At 38.1% G+C, this 22,103-nt stretch overlaps 1 protein-coding gene across 2 annotated transcripts in view; it reads left to right on the top strand.

Moving 5' to 3' along the window:
• The window catches only part of SOAT1 (sterol O-acyltransferase 1), a 75,802-nt gene that overhangs the window by 12,034 nt on the left and 41,665 nt on the right, over positions 1 to 22,103 (top strand). For both annotated transcript variants that reach the window (XM_064276577.1, XM_064276576.1), the window contains exon 2: positions 3,492 to 3,617. In XM_064276577.1, the coding sequence (XP_064132647.1) occupies positions 3,500 to 3,617 (118 nt within the window). In that variant the 5' untranslated portion in view covers positions 3,492 to 3,499. The remainder of the gene's footprint in view (positions 1 to 3,491; positions 3,618 to 22,103) is intronic.

The following is a 22,103-nucleotide window of genomic DNA, read 5'->3' as shown; positions in this document are numbered from 1 at the left end:
TCACTGAAACCTGTCCAGCATCCACTGACAGACAGGTGGTGGCTGCACACAGGAGGTACATTGGCCAGGAATCTAACCTGGGTCTCCTGGATGGAAGGCAAGAATTTTAACCACTGAACCACCAATGCCCCTGGTGAGAAGGTTAGATGCTGGAAATTGGAATTAATGGATGTGGTGCAGTTATTAGTAACAGCAAGTTCTAGGGGAAGGTATGACCAATAGGTGTAAGAACAGCTTGTTGGAGCCAGAAAGAAGTCAGGGAGCCAGAGTGTTGGGTAGATCTGTATACACGGATGTTGAAGTAAAATAAGGGTTGGAAAAATTAATGGTAGGGAGAGAGGGAGGATCCAGGTGTTCACATCCTCAGTGAATGAGGGGAGTGACCAGGAAAACTGTATATGCCTGCAACAAGGAGGGGTATCAGGGGTAATAATCTGATGACTAGGACTTTAAGGAAGGGAGGGAGGAACAGTGATCTGGAAGTAATAGGAAATAAGGAAGATAACACCTACCCCTGAACAAACCTGTCGTATATGGGAGGGCGAGAAAAATACTGTGGTTCACCTCACATGTATGTTAGCTCTTAGACTCCATTTAGCATTGATTACAGTTTGAATTTTTGACTTCATCACAGCTAAAGCGGTTTGCCTAGCTAGTGTCTGGGTTGGTCAGGGGAAAGAGTCACAGAGGTCTTATTTTAGATGGGGTAGTCAGAAAGTTCAAATCTCCATCATCATCTCTCACCTGGGTGATTGTGTAACTGCGTAGCTAACTGGTCCCTTACCTACTACACTCTTGCTCCTCTTGTGGTCTGTGCTCCACACAGAGGCCAAAATGATCCTTCTTTCTAGGACTGAGTATTACTAGAATTTACATCTGTTTCCTGAGCAGTTAATAACGATTAACAATATTATTAGCTGACATGCATAGCAGAAGGAGCTCAGGTCAGACGTAATCTCATAATGTTCTGATTTATATGATCTGAGGAAAAATTGAAGTGAGTTGTTTTAAGTAATAGTTCTCCTTGTGAACATCAGTATGTATGACAATAAGAATTTATCTTTCATTGGAGGCCATATGGTGTTTACGGTGTTGAAAAGGCATATAATCATGGCACTTCATTTACTCTCATCTGGTACATCTTAAGAGCAAACATAAATAGAATTTGATGGATAAGGCTTAATGTTTGACTTATCATTTAGTATACAGAAAGAAGGTAGGTATGTAGGTATCAGATCCTTTAATTTTTTAAACTTCATTATTAATAATAAAACATTAGCACTTTAGTGCATACTACCTTACTTTGTTATGATTACCTTGTGAGGTAGTATTTCCATTTTCTAGATGAGGAAACATATTTAGAGAGATTGCGGATTTACCCAAGGATGCGTGGTGTGGCATAGCAGGGACTTAAACCTCTTGAACATTGGTAGTCTGGTGCCAAGTCCTGTGTTTTTCCACTGTATTGCAGTTCTCACTTCTACTAGGTCGAGGAAATCAGGCCAAAAGATATTAATGTAGACATGAAATATTTTGTTAAGAAGAGAACATTTCTTCTTTGGCTCACTTCTAAAATAAATAGACTAGATTCCTAAAGGCAGCCTAATTGTACAAACTCAGTATCTGAGTTTTAGCTTTTGAAGTCAGGTTTATTCTCTAGACTAGACTGATGGTTCCTAATCTTTTCATCACCAAGGATTTCTTCAATTATTATTTTTGGACAGAGTACCCATATTCAAAATTTCTTTTTGCATTTTAAACAAATAGTATTTGTCTGTCTGTCAAACTTGGTTTATTTTTTTTAATCCGCATTTTCATTATTGCTTCTAATCACCATGAAATAACTCTTTTCACTGAGTTGTTATAAAGCCACTTGCTGTTGAGTTGATTCCAACTCATAGTGACCCTGTAGGACAGAGTAGAATTGCCCCATAGGGTTTCCAGGGCTGTAAATCTTTATGGAAGCAGACTGCCACATCTTTCTCTTGTGGAGCTGCTGGTGGTTTCAAACCACTGACCTTTTGGTTTGCAGTCGAGCGCTTTAACCACTGTGCCACCAGGGCTCCTTAAGTTGATATACCCCAAAAAAAAAAACCAAACCCAGTGCCATCAAGTCGATTCCGACTCATAGCGAAGTTGATATAGTCTCAGCTAAAAGTGAAGTAACATTGTTCTAGTTAGCCTGTATAGCTTTCTTTGTGTGATAAATGTATAGTTATCTATTTGAGTTACTGAAATACTTGTAGTTTGTACATACTTTCTAACCTAGTGATTAGAGGGTAGGCTATGGAATCAGGTTGTCCTGGTTTTGAATCCCATTTCTACCGTTGTAGAATTATATGATTAGGGGCAAGTTAAGTCACCTCCCTAAACTGTGTTTTTCTCACTTGTAAAATGATAATGCCTATCTTCTAAAGTTGTAAGGATTAAATAGAAAAATTAAAAGGATTTGTAGCACAGTGCCTGGTAGGTTCGTAAAAGGTGCTTATTATATAAAAGCTGTTGTTGATGTTGTTGCTCCTGCTGTTACTATGACGCTTGTTATTTTGAACGGTCGGTGGGACGGTCGGTGGGAGTTAACTAGATACAGAAGGGCCAGAGGAGAAGCAGCTGCAACTAAAAGGTTGGTGGTTTGAGCTTCCTCGGGGGCACCTGGGGAAGAAAGCCTGGTGGTCTTCTGAAAAATCAGCCACTGAAAACCCTACTGAGCACGATTCTGCTTTGACACACATGGTGTCGCCACGAGTAGGAGTCTGACTCTACGGCAACGGGTAAAGAGACAGAAAGGAGATTAGTGGTTGCTTAGGGCTCGTGGGCTAGGGGCAGTCATAGCTAAAAAGTATGGAGTTTCTTCTTAACCATCTTCCCCCCCACCCACACACAAAAACAGCACCACCAAAACCCACACCCTTTGCTGCTGAGTTGATTCTGACTCCTAATGACCCTACAGGACAGTAGCCCTGCTCCATAGGGTTTCCAAGGCTGTAATCTTTTGGAAGTAGACTGCCACATCTTTCTCCCACGAAGTGGCTGGGGGTTTGAACTACCGACCTTTTGGTTTGCAGGCACTAGGGCTCCCTTCTTCATGAGGTGATGAAAATATTCTGAAATTGACTGGTGATGACACTGCGTAACTGTGAATATACTAAAAATCATTGAGTTGTACACTTTAAATGGGTAAATTGTGTGGTATGTGAATTATGTCAGTAAAGGTGTTATTTAAAAAAAAAAAAAAAAGCAATGTTTAAATAAGGCCCTTTGAAACCAGCTAATTGTAAGCAGCTAACTGCCTTACAGGGCTTATTTCTTTGTATTTGTGATTATAAAATCTTGTTTGTACTGGAAATGTTTAAACATATGATTAAAGTAAAACAAGGAAGAGAATAGAATGATTATATATTTAATCAGTTTTGACTTCCCCTAAATATGCAGATACTGTGAAGTTTGCCTAAACTGGATGCTTAGTTCGAAACTTTTTATGTCTTTTATAGATAACACAATGGTGGGTGAAGAGAAGACTTTTCTAAGAAACCGGCTCTTCAAGCCCAGTGAAAACCCTGAGGAAGATGAAGACGAGAGAGAGCCTAAAAATAAGGCTCTAAAGATGCTTAATAATGGTGAGACTTAATTTTTTGAAATGAATTAATGGAATAGAGAACGAAATCAGTTTTCTAGGACAGGGATTACTCTCTTCAGCTCTCTTCATTGTAAATGGGTGCTGCTTGTATAAATGGGTAAAGATGCAGGAGGAAAAAATAAATTGGTAAAGAGAATGAAAGGGAGCACTTTGATTTACGTTGCAGTCACTGCTGCCTCAAGTACTACTGGTGAGGTATCTGTTCCCTCTGCACCCCTCCCCTCGATTGACTGTAAAGTTGATTGCAACTCACGGCAACCTCATGTGTGTCAAAGTAGAACTCTGCTTCACAGAGTTTTCAATGGCTGTAATCTTATGGAAGTAAATCACTAGGCCTGCCTTCTGCAATGCCGTTGGGTAGATTCCAGCCACCAACCTTTTGATTAGTAGCTGTCTGGACTATCCAGTGCTGCTATAACAGAAATACCACAAGTAGATGGCTTTGACAAAGAGAAATTTATTCTCTCACAGTCTAGGTAGTCTAGAAGTGCAAATTCAGGGCTTTAGCTCCATGGGAAGGCTCTCTCTGTCCTCTCTGGAGGAAGGTCTTTGTTATCAGTCTTCCCCCTGGTCTAGGAGCTTCTGTGTGCAGGAACCTTGGGTCTAAAGGATGCACTCTGCTCCCAGTGTTGCTTTCTTGGTGATAGAGGGCCCCACATGTCTCTGCTTGCTTCTCTTATATCTCAAAAGAAATTGGCTCAAGACACGATCCAATCTTTTAGATTGAGTCCTGCCTCATTAACACGTTACTGTTGTTGTTAGGTGCCATCAAGTCGGTTCTGACTCATAGCGACCCTATGCACAACAGAACGAAACACAGCCCGGTCCTGCACCATCCTTACAATTGTTGTCATGCTTGAGCTTGTCGTTGCAGCCACTGTGTCAGTCCACATTGTTGAGGGTCTTCCTCTTTTCCGCTGACCCTGTACTCTGCCAAGCATGATGTCCTTCTCCAGGGACTCATCCGTCCTGACAACATGTCCAAAGCATGTAAGATGCAGTCTCGCCATCCTTGCCTCTAAGGAGCGTTCTGGCCGCACTTCTTCCAAAACAGATTTGTTCGTTCTTTTGGCAGACAATGGTATATTCAATGTTCTTCACCAGCACCACAATTCAAAGGCATCAACTCTTCTTCAGTCTTCCTTATTCATTGTCCAGCTTTCACATGCATATGATGCGATTGAAAATACTTTGGCTTGGGTCAGGCGCACCTTAGTCTTCAGGGTGACATCTTTGCTCTTCAACACTTCGAAGAGGTCCTTTGCAGCACGTTTACCCAATGCAATGCAACTTTTGATTTCTTGACTGCTGCTTGCACGGCTGTTGATTGTGGATCCAAGTAAAATGAAATCCTTGACAACTTCAATCTTTTCTCTGTTTATCATGATGTTGCTCATTAACATAACTGCCGCTAATCCCATCTCATCAACATTATAGAGATAGGATTTACAACACATAGGAAAATCACATCAGATGACAGAATGGTGGAAAATCACACAATACTGGGAATCATGGCCTAGCCAATTTGATACATGTATTTTTTGGGGGACACAATTCAATCCATGAGAGTAGCCAAGAGCAAACAATTTATGCCACCCAAAACCAAAAAAATCTCACTGCATTGAGTCAGTTCCAACTCATAGTGACCCTATAGGACAGAGTAGAACTGCCCCATAAGATTTTCAAGGCCATAAACCTTTACGGTGCCAGACTTCCGTATCTTTCTCCTGAGGAGCGGCGGGTGGTTCAAACTGCCAACCTTCGGTTAGCAGCCAAGTGCTTTCACCACTGAGCTACCAGGGCTCCTTTATGCCACCCAGGGACCCTGATTTCTCTTACAGTAGGTATGATGTGTGTAATGAGAGTAATTAGCAGGGTACCTAACCTAGTTAAAGGGATTACCAAAGACACAGTTGACCTATTCAGTACTGACCTATAACTCTTGGGAGAGAGGGAGAGCTGAGGGAATTTTATCGGTTCTTAACGCCAGGTTTGCAGAATGCATGACTACAAAGAAGAGTTTGATACAATTCTTAAGGTCAAGGTTTGTAGTTAAGATTCATAGACCTGTAAACACAACTCTTACTGATGTCATCTATTGCATCACAGTATTTATTTTTGCAATAATATTTGTTTAGGTTTGATCTCAATGAGGATTTGAAATTTGAGGCTTGTTTGGTTAATAGGGTGGCACTTTCTGAGACAGGTTGTCTTTGTCATACCAAGACTTCTTTGATAAAGAAGTATTCTTTTGTTTTTATTGTACTTAAGATGAAGGTTTACAGAGCAAACTAGCTTCTCATTACATAATTAACGCACATACTGTTTTGTGACATTGGTTGCCAACCCCATGACATGGCAACACTCTGCTTCTCGACCTTAGGTTCCTCATTACCAGCTTTCCTGTCCCCTCCTGCCTTCTTGTTCTTGCCTCTGGGCTGGTGTGTCCATTTAGTCTTATTTTATGGGCCTGTCTAATCCTTGACTGAAGGGTGAACCTCAGGAGTGACTTCATTACTGAGTTAAAAGGGTGCCTGGGGGCCATCTTCTCAGGGTTTCTCCAGTTGTCAGACCAGTAGTCCGGTCTTTTTTTTTTTTTAATTGAGTTAGAATTTTGTTCTACATTTTTCTCCAGCTCTGCTGGGGACTCTGTTGTGATCCCTGTCAGAGCAGTCGGTGGTGGTAGCCGGGCACCATCTAGTTGTGGTGGGCTCAGTCTGGTGGAGGCCGTGGTAGTTGTGAAGAAGTATTCTTTTGCTCCTCCTACTTAAGTTTGATTGTAAATATTAGCCGCTGGATTCCATCAGGAATGTAAATATTGCTGCTTAAGTTTTCATAGTGAAGTTTATTGGGTGTTAGATTTTTTAAAAAAAAATTTTTTTTGTGCTGTAAGTGTAAGTTTACAAATCAAGTCAATCTCACACAAAAACTTATATACACCTTGCTACATACTCCCAATTGCTCTCCTAATGAGACAGCCCGCTCCCTCCCTCCATTCTCTCTTTTCATGTCCATTTCGCCAGCTTCTAAGTCCCTCTACCCTCTCATCTCCCCTCCAGGCAGGAGATGCCAACATAGTCTCAAGTGTCCACCTGATCCAAGAAGCTTGCTCCTCACCAGCATCCCTCTCCAACCCATTGTCCAGTCCAACCCATGTCTGAAGAGTTGGCTTCGGGGATGGTTCCTGTCCTGGACCAACAGAAGGTCTGGGGGCCATGACCACCAGGGCCCCTCTAGTCTCAGTCAGACCATTAAGTCTGGTCTTTTTATGAGAATTTGGGGTCTGCATCCCACTGCTCTCCTGCTCCCTCAGAGGTTCTCTGTTGTGTTCCCTGTCAGGGCAGTCATCGGTTGTAGCTGGGCGTCATCTAGCTCTTCTGGTCTCAGGCTGATGTAGTCTCTGGTTTATGTGGCCCTTTCTGTCTCTTGGGCTCGTAAAGAATTTTTTTTAATCGTGGTAAATATACAGGTAACAGAACATCTGCTATTTCTACAATCATCACGTGTGCAGTTCAGTGACATTATGTTCATCACGTTGTTCAACCTGATTGTTAGACTCTTAATTAGCAATTTATGGAATATTTATATTGTGTATTGGCTAGGTTTAATGTGATATGAAGTATGAAATTTGTGACAAGGGATGAGCCAACATCGGGAGAAACATTCCCTTCCATGATGTGGGGACTTGGCGATAATCCGTGTTGTTTTCCTTGACTGCATTACCATGCATTAGAAGCTTCATGTTATTTTGTTCTTCAGTTCTTAGAGACAGAAAAGTTATTTCTGTTGGAACTTTCTGTCACTAAATATAATTCTTCTCTTTATGTCTCAATATTAAAAAAAGCTTTTGAATTACTCCAATTTCTACATAGTTTTACTATTCCTTGGTTCATTAAGTTTTAATCATTCCAGGTTTAGTGCAGATGTTAAAAATTGAACAGCTTAGCTTAAATCAAGAAGTATGACCTCATTGGTTTAATGTAAGTAATGCTGGTGTGAAAATAGAATGTTTTTCCACTTTTGTTTTCTCCACGTGTATTCACCTTGGGGAGTAAGGGTATGGATAAAATGTGGCCTTGGAGCAGCAAGGGCTTAAAGGATACCAATCCATGCCAGTCATTGTGGCCTGCCAGCCAGGACAGATGACATCTGCACCATCTGGGAGCTTGTTAAAAATGCTCTACCTCAGAGCTATTGAATACAATTTTTATTTTAATAAGATCGCCAGGTGGTATGCATATACAGGTTACAGTTTGAGAAACTGCTTTGAGTGGCAGTGCTTAATTTGCAGTGTGCAAGAAAATCACCTGTGGAATAAAAACAAATCATTCCACAAAAACAGCTTCTTGGACCCCATTGTAGATAAACGGAGTCAGAATCTCCAGGGGGAGTGCTCAGGAATGTTAAGTTTGAAAAAGCTTGCTGGATGATACTGATTGGCATCTCTGGTTGTACAGTCATCACCACTTTTAATTCCAGAACACTTTCATCATCCCCAAAAGAATTCCATACCTATTAGTAGTTATTTCCTGTCCCTCTCTCCCCCGCCCCCCGTCAGCCCTGGCAATCACCAACCTACTTCCTGTCACTATAGATTTGCCTATTTTGAACATTTCGTATAAAAGAAATCATACAATGTGGTGTTTTATGTCTGGCTTATTAGCTTAATGTTTTCAAGGTTCATCCATGCTATAGCATATATCACTACTTCATTCCTTTTTATGGCTGAATAGTATTCCACTGCATAACCATACGATAGGTTTTACCACATTTCGTTTATTCATTCTTTAGTTGATGGACATTTGTGTTATATAGTCTTTTCCCACTTTTTGGCTATTATGAGTAACGCTATGAACATTCATGTACAGGGTTTTGTGTGAACATGTGTTCTCATCTCTTTGGGAAATTGCTGGGTAATAACCATAAATCTGTTTAAGTGTTTAAGGAACTGCCAGGCTGCTTTCCAAAGCAGCTGCATCATTTTACATTGACATTCTATGTGTGAGGGTTCCATTTTTCTACATCTTTGCCAACACTTGTTATTACTGTCTTTTTGATTATAGCCGTCCTGTTGTTGTTGTGTGCCATCCAATAGATTCTGACTCAATGACTGTATAGGACAAAGTAGAACTGCCCCGTTGGGTTCACAAGGCTGTAATTTTTGTGGAAGCAGACTGATATATCTTTCTCCCAGGAGTGGCTGGTGGGTTTAAACCACTGACCTTTCAGTTAGCAGTTGAGTGCTTAACCACTGTACCACCAGGGCTTCTTATAGCTATACTAGAGGGTGGGTATAGATTGTGTGAAGTGGTAATCTCATTGATGTTGAGTATCTTTTCACCTGCTTATTGACCCTTTGTGTACTTCTTTGGAGAAATGTCTATTCAGATCCTTGTCTTTTTATTGTTGAGTTGTAAGAGCTCTTTATTCTGGATACTAGACTCTTAATCACATCCATGATTTGCAGATATTTTCTCCTTTTCTTGGTGGTGGTGTTTGCAGTATACATTCTTAAAATTTTCATGAGCCCAATTTTTTTTTTTAATTGCTTGTACCTTAAATGTCACATTTAACAAATTTTTGCCTATTCCAAGGCCATGATGATTTATACCTATTCTAAGAATTTTATAGTTTTGGCTCTTACATTTAGATCTTTGATCCACTTTGAGTTACTTTTTGCATATGGTGTGAGGTAGTGTTCCACATTCATTTGTGTGGATGTGTATATCCAGTTGTTCTAGCACTAGTTGTTGAAAAGACTCTTGTTTCCCTCCTGAATTGTCTTGGCACCCTTGTTAAAAATCGGTTGGGCATAGATACCTGGGTTTATTTCTGGACTCATCAATTCAGTTCCATTGATCTATATGTCTATCCTTACGTAGTCTTTATAACTTTACTTTTGTAGTAAGTTTTGAAATCAGGAAGTGTGAATTCTTCAATTCTGTGTTTCTTTTTCAAGATTGTTTTGGGTCCCATCCAGTTCCATAGGGATTTTAGGCTTTAGCTTGTCAATTTCTGCAAAAAAGGCCGTTTGAATTTTGGTGGAAATTACATTGAATCTGTCCATCAATTTGGGGAGTATTGCTATCTGTGGTAGGCTGAAAAATGTTCTCCTCTCCCAAGAGATATCCATGTCCTAATCCCTGGAACCTGTGAATGTTATCTTACATGGCAAAAAGAATTTTGAGATGAGATTATCCTAGATTGTTTGGGTGGGGCTCTAATGCAATCACATCTTTTATTATAAGAGGATGGGAGAGGGAGATTTGATTACATACAGAGGAGAATGATATGTGAAGAGCAGAGAGACATAGATTTGTAGATGTTGGCCTTGAAGACTGGAGAGATATAGCCACAAGCCGAAGGAATACAGGCAGCCACCAGAAACTGGAAGATGCGAGGAATGTATTCTACCCTAGATCCCCAAGAGGGAGCGCAGCCCTGCTTGATATTTGCCTAAGTCAAACTGATTTCAGGCTTCTAACCTTCAAAACTGTGAAAGAATAAATTTCTGTTGTTTTAAGCCACCAAATTTGTGATAATTTCTTAACAGCAGCCATTGGAAACTAATACATAATCTTAACAATATTAAATCTTCCAATCCATGAACATGGGATGTCTTTCTAATTTATTTAGCTCTTTACTTTCTTACAACAATGTTTTGTAGTTTTCAGAATACAGGTTTTACACTTCTTTTGTTAAATTTATTGCTGAGGATTCTTTTTGATGCTATTATAAATGGAGTTGTTTTCTTAATTTTCATTTTCTGCTTGTTCATTATTACTGTATAGAAATGCAGCTGATTTTGGTATATTGATTTTGTATCCTGCAACTTTGCTGGACTCATTTATTAGCTTAATTGCGTATGTTATATGTCTGTTTCTTAGGATTTTCTTATATACAAGATCATGGCATCTGCAGATAGAGTTAGTTTTACTTTTTTCTAATCTGGATACCTTTTATTTCATTTTCTTGCCTAACTTTACTGGCTAGAAGTCTAGTACAGTGTTGAATAGAAGTGGTGAGAGTGGGCATCCTTATCTTCTTTCTCATTTAAGGGAGAAAACTTTCAGTGTTGCACAATTAAGTATGAGGTTAGACATGGGTCTTTTTTTTTGTAGATACCCTTTATTAGGTTAAGGAGCCCTGGTGGCACAGTGGTTAAAGCACTTGGCTGCTAATGGAAAGTTTGGAGGTTGGAACGTACCAGCTGCTCCATGGGAGAAGGATGTGGCAGTCTATTTCTGTAAGATTTATAGCTTTTAAACCCAGTAGGGCAGTTTTGCACTGTTTTACAGGGGCAGTTCTGCTCTGCCCTGTAGAAGTGCTATGAGTCGCAGTTGACTGGACAGCAGTGGGTTTGGTTTTGGCTTTTGTTAGATTGAGGAAGTTTACTACCTTTCTCCTAATTTACAGATAGAGCTTATTCTTAAGTACCTTTTATTCTGCAGCTCCCTTCGTTTGAAAACTGATTGATTTAATAATAGCAAATGCTAACATTGGTTTATTATTTGCCAGGCACCGTTTTAAGTGTTTTACAAATGTTAGCTCTGTTAATATACCATAAAAAAACAAACCCATTGCCATTGAGTTGATTCTAACTCGGCAATCCTATAGGACAGAGTAGAGCTGCCCCATAGGGTTTCCAAGGAGTGGCTGGTGGGTTCAAACTACCGACCTTTTGTTTAGCAGCCGAGCTCTTAACCATTGTGCCACTAGGGTCCCAAAGAATTGGCAGCAGTGGGATTCAAACCCATGCCCCTGCAGAGACTAGATGCTTAATTTACCGCCTCAGACTGCTTGGCCACGCTACTGCATATAATATAGTTGCATTCAATTTTTAAATATCTGGATAGCATGCCTTTGGTAACAGATTTTGAGAGTGCCTTTACATGAGAAAAAGTGAATTATAATAATATTATTATTCTGTAATTATGTCCCTTTATCCAGCATCGGAATCTAATCATGAAACTAACCAGGTTCACATAGATCTTTGATCAACTGAGAAGGTTAAGAGTACATTTTTTTTCCTTATGGTGAAGCAGTACATCTTCATTTTAGCAAATCCATATAAGCAAAAGTTCAAATGTTCACGTTTTCCTTGGGTGCCTTCCTAGAAACCATTTTTATGTTAAAGGGAATGCATGCATGTATGAGATTTTTGGTAGATAGCCCCAACTTGCCCTCTGAAAGTACTGCACCCTCAGTAGCAACGAAAATGCCTGTTTCTTCATACTTTCTCCAGTCATGGATGATGTGACCTTTCTTATTTTTTTAATAAACTTTTTTTTTATTGTGCTTTAAGTGAAAGTTTGCAATTCAGGTCAGTTTGTCGTATAAAAACTTATACACACATTGTTACGTGACCCTAGTTATTCTCTCTATAATGTCACAGCACACGTCTCTCCACCCTGTATTTCCTGTGTCCATTCAACCAGGTCCTGTCCCCCTTGCCTTTTCATCTCACCTCTGGACAGGAGCTGCCGGCTTAGCCTCGTATGTGTACTTGAGCGGAGAAATACATTTTTCACCAGTATCATTTAATGTCTTATAGTCCAGTCGAATCTTTGTCTGAAGAGTTGGCTTCAGGAATGTTTTAGTTTTGGGCTAACAGAGAGTCCAGGGGCCGTGTCATCTGGGGTCCCTCTAGTCTGTCAGACTGTTAAGTCTGGTGATGTGACTGCTTTGAAATGGTATTTTTATAGGTAAAGAATTCTACTTAGTTGAAAAATGCATTAAACAATGAGAACTAACATAATCACCATCAGTAGTAAAGTGATTGGATAGCTAAGTAGTACCTTGTAATGTCAACAGAATAAGTAGTACTGTGTGAAGTCAACAAAATGGGTTTGAATGTCTTAGTTGGTTACAGGAAAATTAACCTGTTGTCATTGTGTCAATTCTGACTTATAACGACCCTGTAGGACAGAGTAGCAAGGCCCACATAGGGTTTCCAGGGCCAGTCTTTATTGAAGCAGATTGCCATATCTTTTTCCCACTGAGCAGCTGGTGGGTTTGAACTGCTGACCTTTCCGTTAGCAGCTGAGTGGTTAACCACTGCGCCACCAGGGCTCCAGTCAGGAAGATTGGTCAAGAGAAATAGAAGATACTAGCTGAGACTTTCTTTGACAACTTTTTAATGTTTTTTTCTAAAGTCATGCAAAATAAACAGTCCTGAAAATATTTCTTTTTTAAATTTTAAGAGGACAAACAAAATGATTTTTTTTTTCCCCTGAAGTGTCATGTATGCGAGGTCAAATTCATCATTTAGGAGAATTGCTTAAGTGCTAAAAAATCATGAGTACAATTTTGTCTAGGCATAATGGGTCTATTCATTTTTTAATTAATGGGATATGAGGCGTAATTGTACTATTTTAAAAAGAGGCCTGTATTTGTCTGCTTTTTTTCACCTAAAATTTATTTATATTGTTGTTGAAATTTTATACAGCAAAACATACATACATCAATTCAACTGTTTGTATATGTACAATTGAATGATACTGATTATATTCTTGGAATTGTGCATTTCACCATCCTTTTCTGAGTTGTTCTTCCCTCATTAACATAAACTCACTGCCCCTTAAGGTTCTTACCTAATTACCCCTTAAGGTTCCTATCTAATCGTTAGAGTAATTGTTTGAATTGCTCTTGTCATTTTGATTCCATGTAAATAGTTCTTAAAAGCATAATGCTCAAGGCAGACATTTTTTACTAAAAAAAATAAGCTAAACTATTATTTGGTTTTAAGAAGACTTTAGGGGATATTTTTGGTTTAAGTTTTAAAGATTATCTCAGGTCAGTGGTTTTCAGGGGTTCATCCAGCCCCCATGGCTCCAGAAAGCCAGGAGTCCATGAAAATTTGAAATTTTGTTCTGCCTTTTTCCCCTTTATCAGAATTCTTCTATAGAATCCTTGATTACAATGTTCAGTAATGGTGGCAGGGCACCATTTAGTTCTTCTGGTCCAATGGCAAAGGAGGCAGTGAGCCACACATTGCATATCCTCCTCCTGTTCCTGCCTCTCCTTCTTCCTCTGTTGCTCCAGGGGAATAGGGACCAGTTCTTGTTCCTTGGATGGCAGCTTGCAAGCTTTTAAGACTCCGGGCACTATGCAACAAACTATAAGGTAGAACAGAAGCACTAAACCCTGAACTAGGGCAATTAACTGCGATGTCCCATGAAACCATGATCCTGAACCTCCAAACCAAGGACCCAAATCCCATGAGGTCTTTGGTTGTATATAAGCAGCCTCATCAGCTACCTTTTTTTTTTTTTTGTAAATATATGTGTCCCAAAACTTTTGCCAGTTCATCTTTTTACAGGTATACAGCTTACTGACAGCAATTACAATAATTGGCTGTGCAATCCTAGCCTTAATGTGGTTTTTTTCCTTACTATTAACCCCCTTTCCCCCTCCTTCCTGGCAACCACTAATAAACGTTGGTTTCTGTACTTTGTCTTTTTATGTAAGTGATGCCATACAGTATTCTTTTGTGATTGGCTTATTTCACTCAGCATAATGCCCCCAAGCTCCATGGATACTATAGCATGTATCGAGATGTCATTCCTACTGGCTGAGTAGTATTCCATTATGTGTGTGTACCATATTTTGTTTATCCATTCATCTGTTGAGGGGCATTTAAGTTGTTTTCCACCTTTTGTCTATTGTGAATACTGCTGCAGTGAACATTGTTGTACAAGTCCCTTTGAGTCTCTACTTTCAAGTCTTTTGAGTATATACCTAGGAGTGGAATTACTGGGTCATATGGTAATTCTGTTTTTTTTTTTTATGGTAATTCTGTTTTTAGTTTTTCGAGGAACCATCACACTGTTCCACAATGGTTGTACCATTTTACATTCTCACCATCAATGAATAAATTTCTGTTTTTTTTTTTTTTTTTAGCCATCTTAGTGGGAGTGAGATGGTATCTCACTGTGGTTTTGATTTGGATCTCTCTGGTGGCTAAATGACAATGAGCATCTTTTCATGTATTGTCCTCTTTGGAGAAATGTCTATTCAAGTCTTTGCCCATTTTATGATTAGTTTATTGGTCTTTTTGTTGTTGTCGAAGTTTTGTATATATATTGGTTATTAGATTCTTGTCAGATACATGGTTTCTGAAAATACTCTCACAGTTGGTAGGTTGTCTTTTCACTTTTTTGGTAAAATCTTTTGAAAAACAAAAGTTTACTTTTTATGAGGTACCATTCATTTATTTTGTCTTTTGCGGTTTGTGCTTTTGTTATTACGTTAGATAGTACACTGTTGAAAGCTAGGCTTGTTGCCCCTGCTCGGTCTTTTAAGAATTTTATGGTTTTAGTTTGCATATTTAGGTTCTTAATCCATTTTGAATTTGTTTCTGTGTATGATGTGAAACAGGAACTGTTTCATTTTTCTGTATGTGGAAGTCCAGTTTTCCCGGGACCATTTATTGAAGAGACTCTTCCTTCCCCATTGAATGGACTTGGCATCCTTGTCAAAAATCAGTTGGGTGGGTTTATTTCTGGTCTCTGAATTCTATTCCATTGGTCTGTGTGTCTGTTGTTATACCAGTACTAGGGTGTTTTCCCTGCTGTAGCTGTATGTATAACCCATTGCTGTTGAGTCAATTCCAAATCACAGTGACCCTATAGGGCAGAATAGAACTGCCCTATAGGTTTTCCAAGGAGCAGCTGGTGGATTTGAACTGCCAACTTTTGGTTAGCAGCCAAGCTCTTAACCACTGCATAAACAAACAAAAAAACCAAACCCACTGCCATTGAGTGGATTCTGACTCATAGTGACCCTATAGTATGTTTTAAAATCAGAAAGTGTGAGTCCTCCTATTTTGTTCTTCTCTTTTAACATTGTTTTAGCTATTCAGGGCCTCTTGCCATTCCATATAAAGTTGAGGATTGGTTTTTTCTATATCTGTGTACTGGAATTTTGATTGGAATTGCGTTGAAACTGTAGATCGCTTTGGGTAGTACTGACATCTTAACAATATGAACTCTTCCAATCCATGAACATGGAACATCTTTCCATTTAAGTTTTCTAAAATCTCTTTCGGCAATGTTTTATAGTTTTCATTGTATCAGTCCTTCACCTCCCTGGTTAGATTTATTTGTAGGTATGTTATTCTCTTAAATGCTATTTTAATTTCCCTTTCTGATTTCTTATTATTGATGTGTAGAAACCCAGCCAATTTTTGTTTGTTGACCTGGTACCCTGCAACCTTGCCAAATTCCTCTATTAGCTCTAGAAGCTTTCTTGTGGACTCTGAGATTTTCTACATGTAGGCTATACCATCTACAAATAGAGATCATTTTACTTTTCCAATTTGGATACCTTTTATTTCTTTTTCTTGTCTTACTGCTCTGGTTAGGACATCTACTACAATATTGAATAGGAGTGGTGAAAGCAGGCATCCCTGTCTTATTCCCGATTTCAAGGGGAAAGTTCTGTCTTTCTCCATTAAGTATAATGTTGGCAATTGGCTTTTCATATGTGCCTTGAACCACACGAATTTCCCTTCTATTTCAATCTTCCTTAGGGTTTTCATCAAGAAAGGGTGTTCGATTTTATCAGATGGCTCTTTTCCATCCATAGAGATGATCATGTGGTTCTTTTCCTTTGTTCCATTGATGTGGTATATTATGTTGATTGATTTTCTAATGTTGAAACATCCCTGCATTCCTGGAATAGATCCTACTTGGTCATGGTGTATGACTCCTTTAATATGCTGTAGGATTCTGCTCACTAGTATTTTGTTAAGGATTTTTGCATCTATATTCATAAGAGATATTGTAGTTTTCTTTTCTTATGGTATCTTTGATTTGGGTATCAGGGTTATGTTTGGTTCATAGGATAAATTAGGGAGTAGTCCTTCCTTGTCTATCTTTTGGCAGAGTTTAAACAGTATTGGTGTCAATTCTCTAAATGTTTGGTAGAAATCCACATTGAAGCCATCTAGTCCAGGACTTTTTTGTTTGTTGGGAGGTTTTTGATCACTGATTTGATCTCTTCACTTGTAATGGTCTACTGAGACTTTGTATTTCCACTGACTCAGTTTGGGTAGGTTGTGTGCTTCTAAGAATTTGTCAATTTCATCTAGGTTATCCAGTTTGTTGCCACAAAATTGTTCATAATCTGTCAAAATTCTCTTTATTTCTATTGGGTCAGCCGTAATGTCTCCTTTCTCAGTTTTTATTTTGGTTATTTGCATTTTCCGCTTTGCTTTGTCAGTTTAGCTAAATGTTTGTCAATTCTATTGATCTTTTCAAAGAACCAACTTCTGATTTTACTGGTTTCAAGTTTGTTTATTTCTGCTCTGATGTTTATTTCCTTTCTTCTGGTGGGTTTAGGTTTAGTTTGCTCTTCTCTTTCTTGTTCTTGGGAGTTGTCGATGTCTTTTGGTTCTTATGAGATATTCCTTCCTGCTCTTACCTCTATATGTTGCCAAGCCCTGGAGCAGGAATATATCTCAAATTGTAATGATGTTCTGATTGGGAAAAAATCTATTTTTAGCAGTCTGACACTTTCTTACCCAGTGAAAACAAACACTTTCTTAGAGTACAGTTTATAGAAGTATGAAGGGATGAGAAGTATTGGGGAAAGAGCTTGTATTTTTTTAAATCTTTGTTCTAAGAACATTGTGGAATCTAGGTATTGTCAGTAACTATCTGGACAACAATAAAAACCTCAAACGAAACCCACTGCTGTCGAGTCAGTTCCGACTCATAACGACTCCATAGGACAGAGTAGAACTGCCCCAAAGTGTTTCCAAGGCTGTAAATTTTTATGAAAGCAGACTGCCACATCTTTCTTCCATGGAGTGGCTGGTGGATTGGAACCACTGACCTTTTGGTTAACACCTGAGCATTTTAACCCCTGCACTACCAGGCACCTCTCAAAAACAACAAAATAAAAAAAATTTTATCAAAAGTTAAACCATGAAATTCTAGATTCTTTTAGAATAAAAATTGCATTTAGCAGTTATCAAATTTTGCTCTTTCATCCATCAATTAAGAATTATAATCTACATGAAATCCTCTAGTATTCTACTAGAAGCTGTCTCTTGATTTAAAATAATAAGAGTTTAATTGTAATAAGGCTAATTCTCTTTATTGCATGTATGGGCAACCCACAAAGTTGATACAGGTGTGATGATAAAAGAAAAACCAAAGTTAACTCTCGTTGAGTAATGTAGTTCCCAGATGATTGTAATTATAGAACAGAAATCTGTTTACATCTTTAAAAAGGATATAGATGAAGTGTGATTTTTATGTCCATTTATCGCCCTTGTATATTACCTATAATGTGCTTTAAAAATCTGCATCTCTTGTCCTTATGCTAAATAACTTGGGTCTATTAACTCTACCATTAACGCTTGCTCAAGAAATAAAAAGCAGATTGTTGAAATATGCTTATATTTTTTGAAGTAATATATATTCATTGAACAAATTCAAATACTGTATAAAGTCATAAAGTTCTTCTGCCAAGTAATCACTTTTTTTTTTTTTTTTAACATATGGGATCATATTTAGGATCTCTTCTGCAACTTGCTTTTTCTATACTTAGTAAATCTTAGACATCTTTTTATTCAGTATATGTAATTCGTTCTTACTGAACATTTTGTTGTGTAGATGTTGGATCATTTATTTAACTTGTCTGTTATTGATGGACATTTAGGCTTTTAGTATTACAAGCAGTGCTGCAAAGAGCATTCTTGAAACAGTATAATTGCTTACTTGTGTTAGTGTACCTGTAGGGTAATTCTTAAAAGTGAAATTAGTGGATCAAAGAGTTTTGCATTTAAAATTTAGATAAATATTACCAGATTTCCTTTCAAAAATTTATATCTGTTTACACTCCCATCTGTATTTCCCCACACTCTTGTTAATATTTCTCACCAATGTTTTTTTCATTTTTTAATTGTGGTAAAATACATATATCATAAAATTTGCTTTTTTAACAATTTTTAAATGTACATTTCAGTGACATTACATTCACAATGTTGTGTAACCGTCACTACTAGAGTTTCCAAAACTTTTTCCTTACCCCAAACAGAAACTTGTACCCATTAAGCAATAACTCCCCATTCGTCCCCCCTCCCTCCATTCAGCCCTTGGTAACCTTTACTTCCTGTCTCTGTGAATTTGCCTAGTCAACCCTGGTGGCGTAGTAGTTAAGTGCTACGGCTGCTGACCTCTTGGTTTCCAATCCGCCAGGCGCTCCTTGGAAACTCTACGGGGCAGTTCTACTCTATCCTATAGGGTCGCTATGAGTCGGAATCAACTCGACGGCACTGGGTTTTGGTGGTTTGGCTCTGGAAACCCTGGTGGCGTGATGGTTAAGCGCTATGGCTGCTAATCAAAAGGTTGGCAGTTTGAATCCACCAGGCGCTCCCTTGAAACCCTATGGGGCCGTTCTACTGTGCCCTATAGGGTCACTATGAGTCGGAATTGACTTGACGGCAATGTGTTTGGTTTGGATTTTTTAGTCTGTCTCTATGAATTTGTCCAGTCTAGGTATTTAATGTAAGTGGAATCATACAGTATTTGTCCTTTTGTGTCTGGGTTGTTTCACTTAGCATAAAGCTTTTGAGCTTCATTCAAGTTGTAGGTCTATCAGTACTTAGTTCTTTTTTATGGCTGAATAATACTCCATTATGTATCAATCACAATTTTTTTCATCTATTCATCTGTTTTTTTTTCATCTGTTGATGGATTTTGAGTTGTTTTCACTTTTTGGCTGTTGTGAATAATGCTATAATAATAATGTAGTTTCTCTTTGGTATATACCTAGAAGTGGAATTGCTAGGTCATGTGGCAATTCTGTGCCTAACTTTTTGAGTAACGAGCAAACTGTTGTCCACAGCAGCTGCATCATTTCAGATTCCCACCAGCAATGCATAAGGGTTCTAATTTTTTTGTTTCCATTTTTCTGATTAAAGCCATCATAATGGGTGTAAAGTGGTATCTCATTGTGGTTTTGATTTGACCAATCCTTTTTTTTTTTTTTAAGTTTGCTAATTTGGTGGGCGAAAAACAGTATAGCATATAGTGTAGAATTCTCATAAATTATAAGTGAGATAGGGAACTTTTTTCATACATTTATTGACTATTTTTTCTGTAAATGCTCTTGTTCAACCTACTCTCCCCCCAAAAAATCTGGTGGCTATTTTTTTCTAAGAATTCTTTATTAAAAAAAAATAATTCTTTGACTGTCATGTCTTGTGAATATTTTCTAACTAGCTATTTGTCTTTTCACTTTGTTTTATGGTATGCCTTGCCATGTTTAGTTTCTGTGTAATCAGATATTTCTCTTCTGTTGCTTCTAGGTTTCTTGTCATGCTTAGAAATCCACGATTATGGAAAAGAAAAACATAAATTTTTAATATGTTACAGTGTTTTTAATATTCAAATAGTTGATCTGAAATTTATATTGAATAGTAATGAGTTGGGATCTAAGTTTATAGTATTCCAGAATGGCTAGACAGTGCCTGTACATTAGCTAATTTTGTTCTTGCCACAAGGAGACAAAGAAAATGTTTGTTAGAACTGAAACTTGAAAAAATGGTTATTAATCACTGCTTGGTACTCCTTAGTCATCTGTAGTCACTATGAGTAGGCCTTTTTTTTTTAATGGTGCATAGCTAAAGGTCAGAAGACATGGGGTTTTAGAGGTCTGTTACTTACTGGTTATGTGACTGTGGGCAGGATGTTTAATTTTTTTGAATCTTAGTTTCTTTTAAAATAGGAATGATAACTCCTACCCTGTTTATTTCACTGGGTTGTTATAAAGAATTAATGAGACGATTATGAGAAATACATCATAAGTATTAAATTTTGCAGAAAGTTTAAAGAGGACAGGATATAGAAATCTGAAAGCTGTAGTGACCATAGAGAAGAAGAAGTTGCATGAAGGATTTGGGAATAATGAATTGCTGGTGAGCAAGTAAGGATAGGAAGTGTAGACTACTCTTCCAGGACATTTTATGGTAAAAGAAAAAGAGCAGAATGGTTGGGTCGTGAGAAGTAAGGGGACCTTTAGGTTATTTGTTTTAAAGAACTCTTTATGAACAGATGAGAAATTATGAGAAATTTATTTCTAAAATTTCAGTTATTTGTACTTTTTACAATTGTCTGTATACTGCATCTGTTTTTATGGAACATTTTTTAAAAATCTACTTAAAAAACCAAACAAACGACTTCATCCTATGCATTAAATTCTATAAAGTTACGGGTTTGATGGTCAGTTATGTATTTTTTCCTAAAACAATAAATATTTAACAAAATAAATGTTGGTGATACCACAAATTTAATCTTGTGTTCCACTGATGACATCTGTATCATAATTTCAGGAACATAATTTTTAAAGAATAGACTGTCTCTGAATATAAATGTGGACATACAAATGCTTCAATGGGGAGAGAACTTTTTTTTACTTCTAACATTTCATCTTCTTTTTTTTTAAAATTGTACTCTAGATGAAGGTTTACAGAACAGGTTAGCTTTTCATTAAACAGTACACATATTGTTTTGTGACATTGGTTGCCAACCCCTCAACATGTCAACACTTGCCCCTTCTCAATCGTGGGGTCCCTATTTCCATTATTCCAGCTTTCCTGTTCCCTCCTGCCTTCTCGTCCTTGTCCCTGGGCTAGTATGCTAATTTAGTCTCATATACATGGTTGAGCTATGTGTATTGTTTGCTTGTTTTATGGGTCTAATCCTTGGCTGAAGGGTGAACCTCAGGAGTGACTTCAGTACAGAGTTCAAAGGGTGTCTGAGGACCATACTCTTGGGGTGGGGAGAGAACTTTTTAAACAGTTTCTTAAAGGATATGGGAGGGATTAAGACAATAGTTTTCAAAGGTTAGCCTTGAAAAGAGATGGGCTACTCCTTCATCTGACATGGAAGTAACGGGGAAGAGAATTAAAGATAGTGAAAGTTAAGAGACTCAGAACACATTTAGGGAGTTGATACCAAAAAATCAACAACTGAAGGTTGCTTGATAGGCCTGGAGCTTGAAGAAGGTGAAAAAGATTTGGAACTAGGGCATGAGGAATGTTAAACTCATCAAGAGGCAAAGGCAAAGATTATGTCTGTCATTGTGAGCCTGGTTGGGGCTTGACAGCATCAATTTATAATGGACCATCTTCTTAATTATTTCAGCTATACATGGCAGTTTGGAATCCAAGAAAGAGAATAGCAGGCAATATCTGGGTTTGGGTTTTTGTGGGTCCAGGAAATTGGTGATGATGAAGAGGGTAGGCTAGAAATAATGACAGAAGTTTAGCAAGTCCAGGCTAGGTTAAGGAGACTGGTAAACCAAAAGAACAGTTTACATTAGAAGAAAAACTGTCTCTTTATGTTTATCTTTACAGTAACAAAACTTTTCCTAGAAATTCTTCAACAGGCGTCTCACATCTCTTTGGCTAACATTAGATGATAAGGTATGCTAAATATCCTCCTTTTGGGTC

The sequence above is a fragment of the Loxodonta africana genome, chromosome 25, assembly GCF_030014295.1.
Source record: "Loxodonta africana isolate mLoxAfr1 chromosome 25, mLoxAfr1.hap2, whole genome shotgun sequence".
NCBI lineage: Eukaryota > Metazoa > Chordata > Mammalia > Proboscidea > Elephantidae > Loxodonta > Loxodonta africana.
Note: the sequence above shows the minus strand (reverse complement) of the source record. Positions and strands in the feature narration are given on the sequence as shown.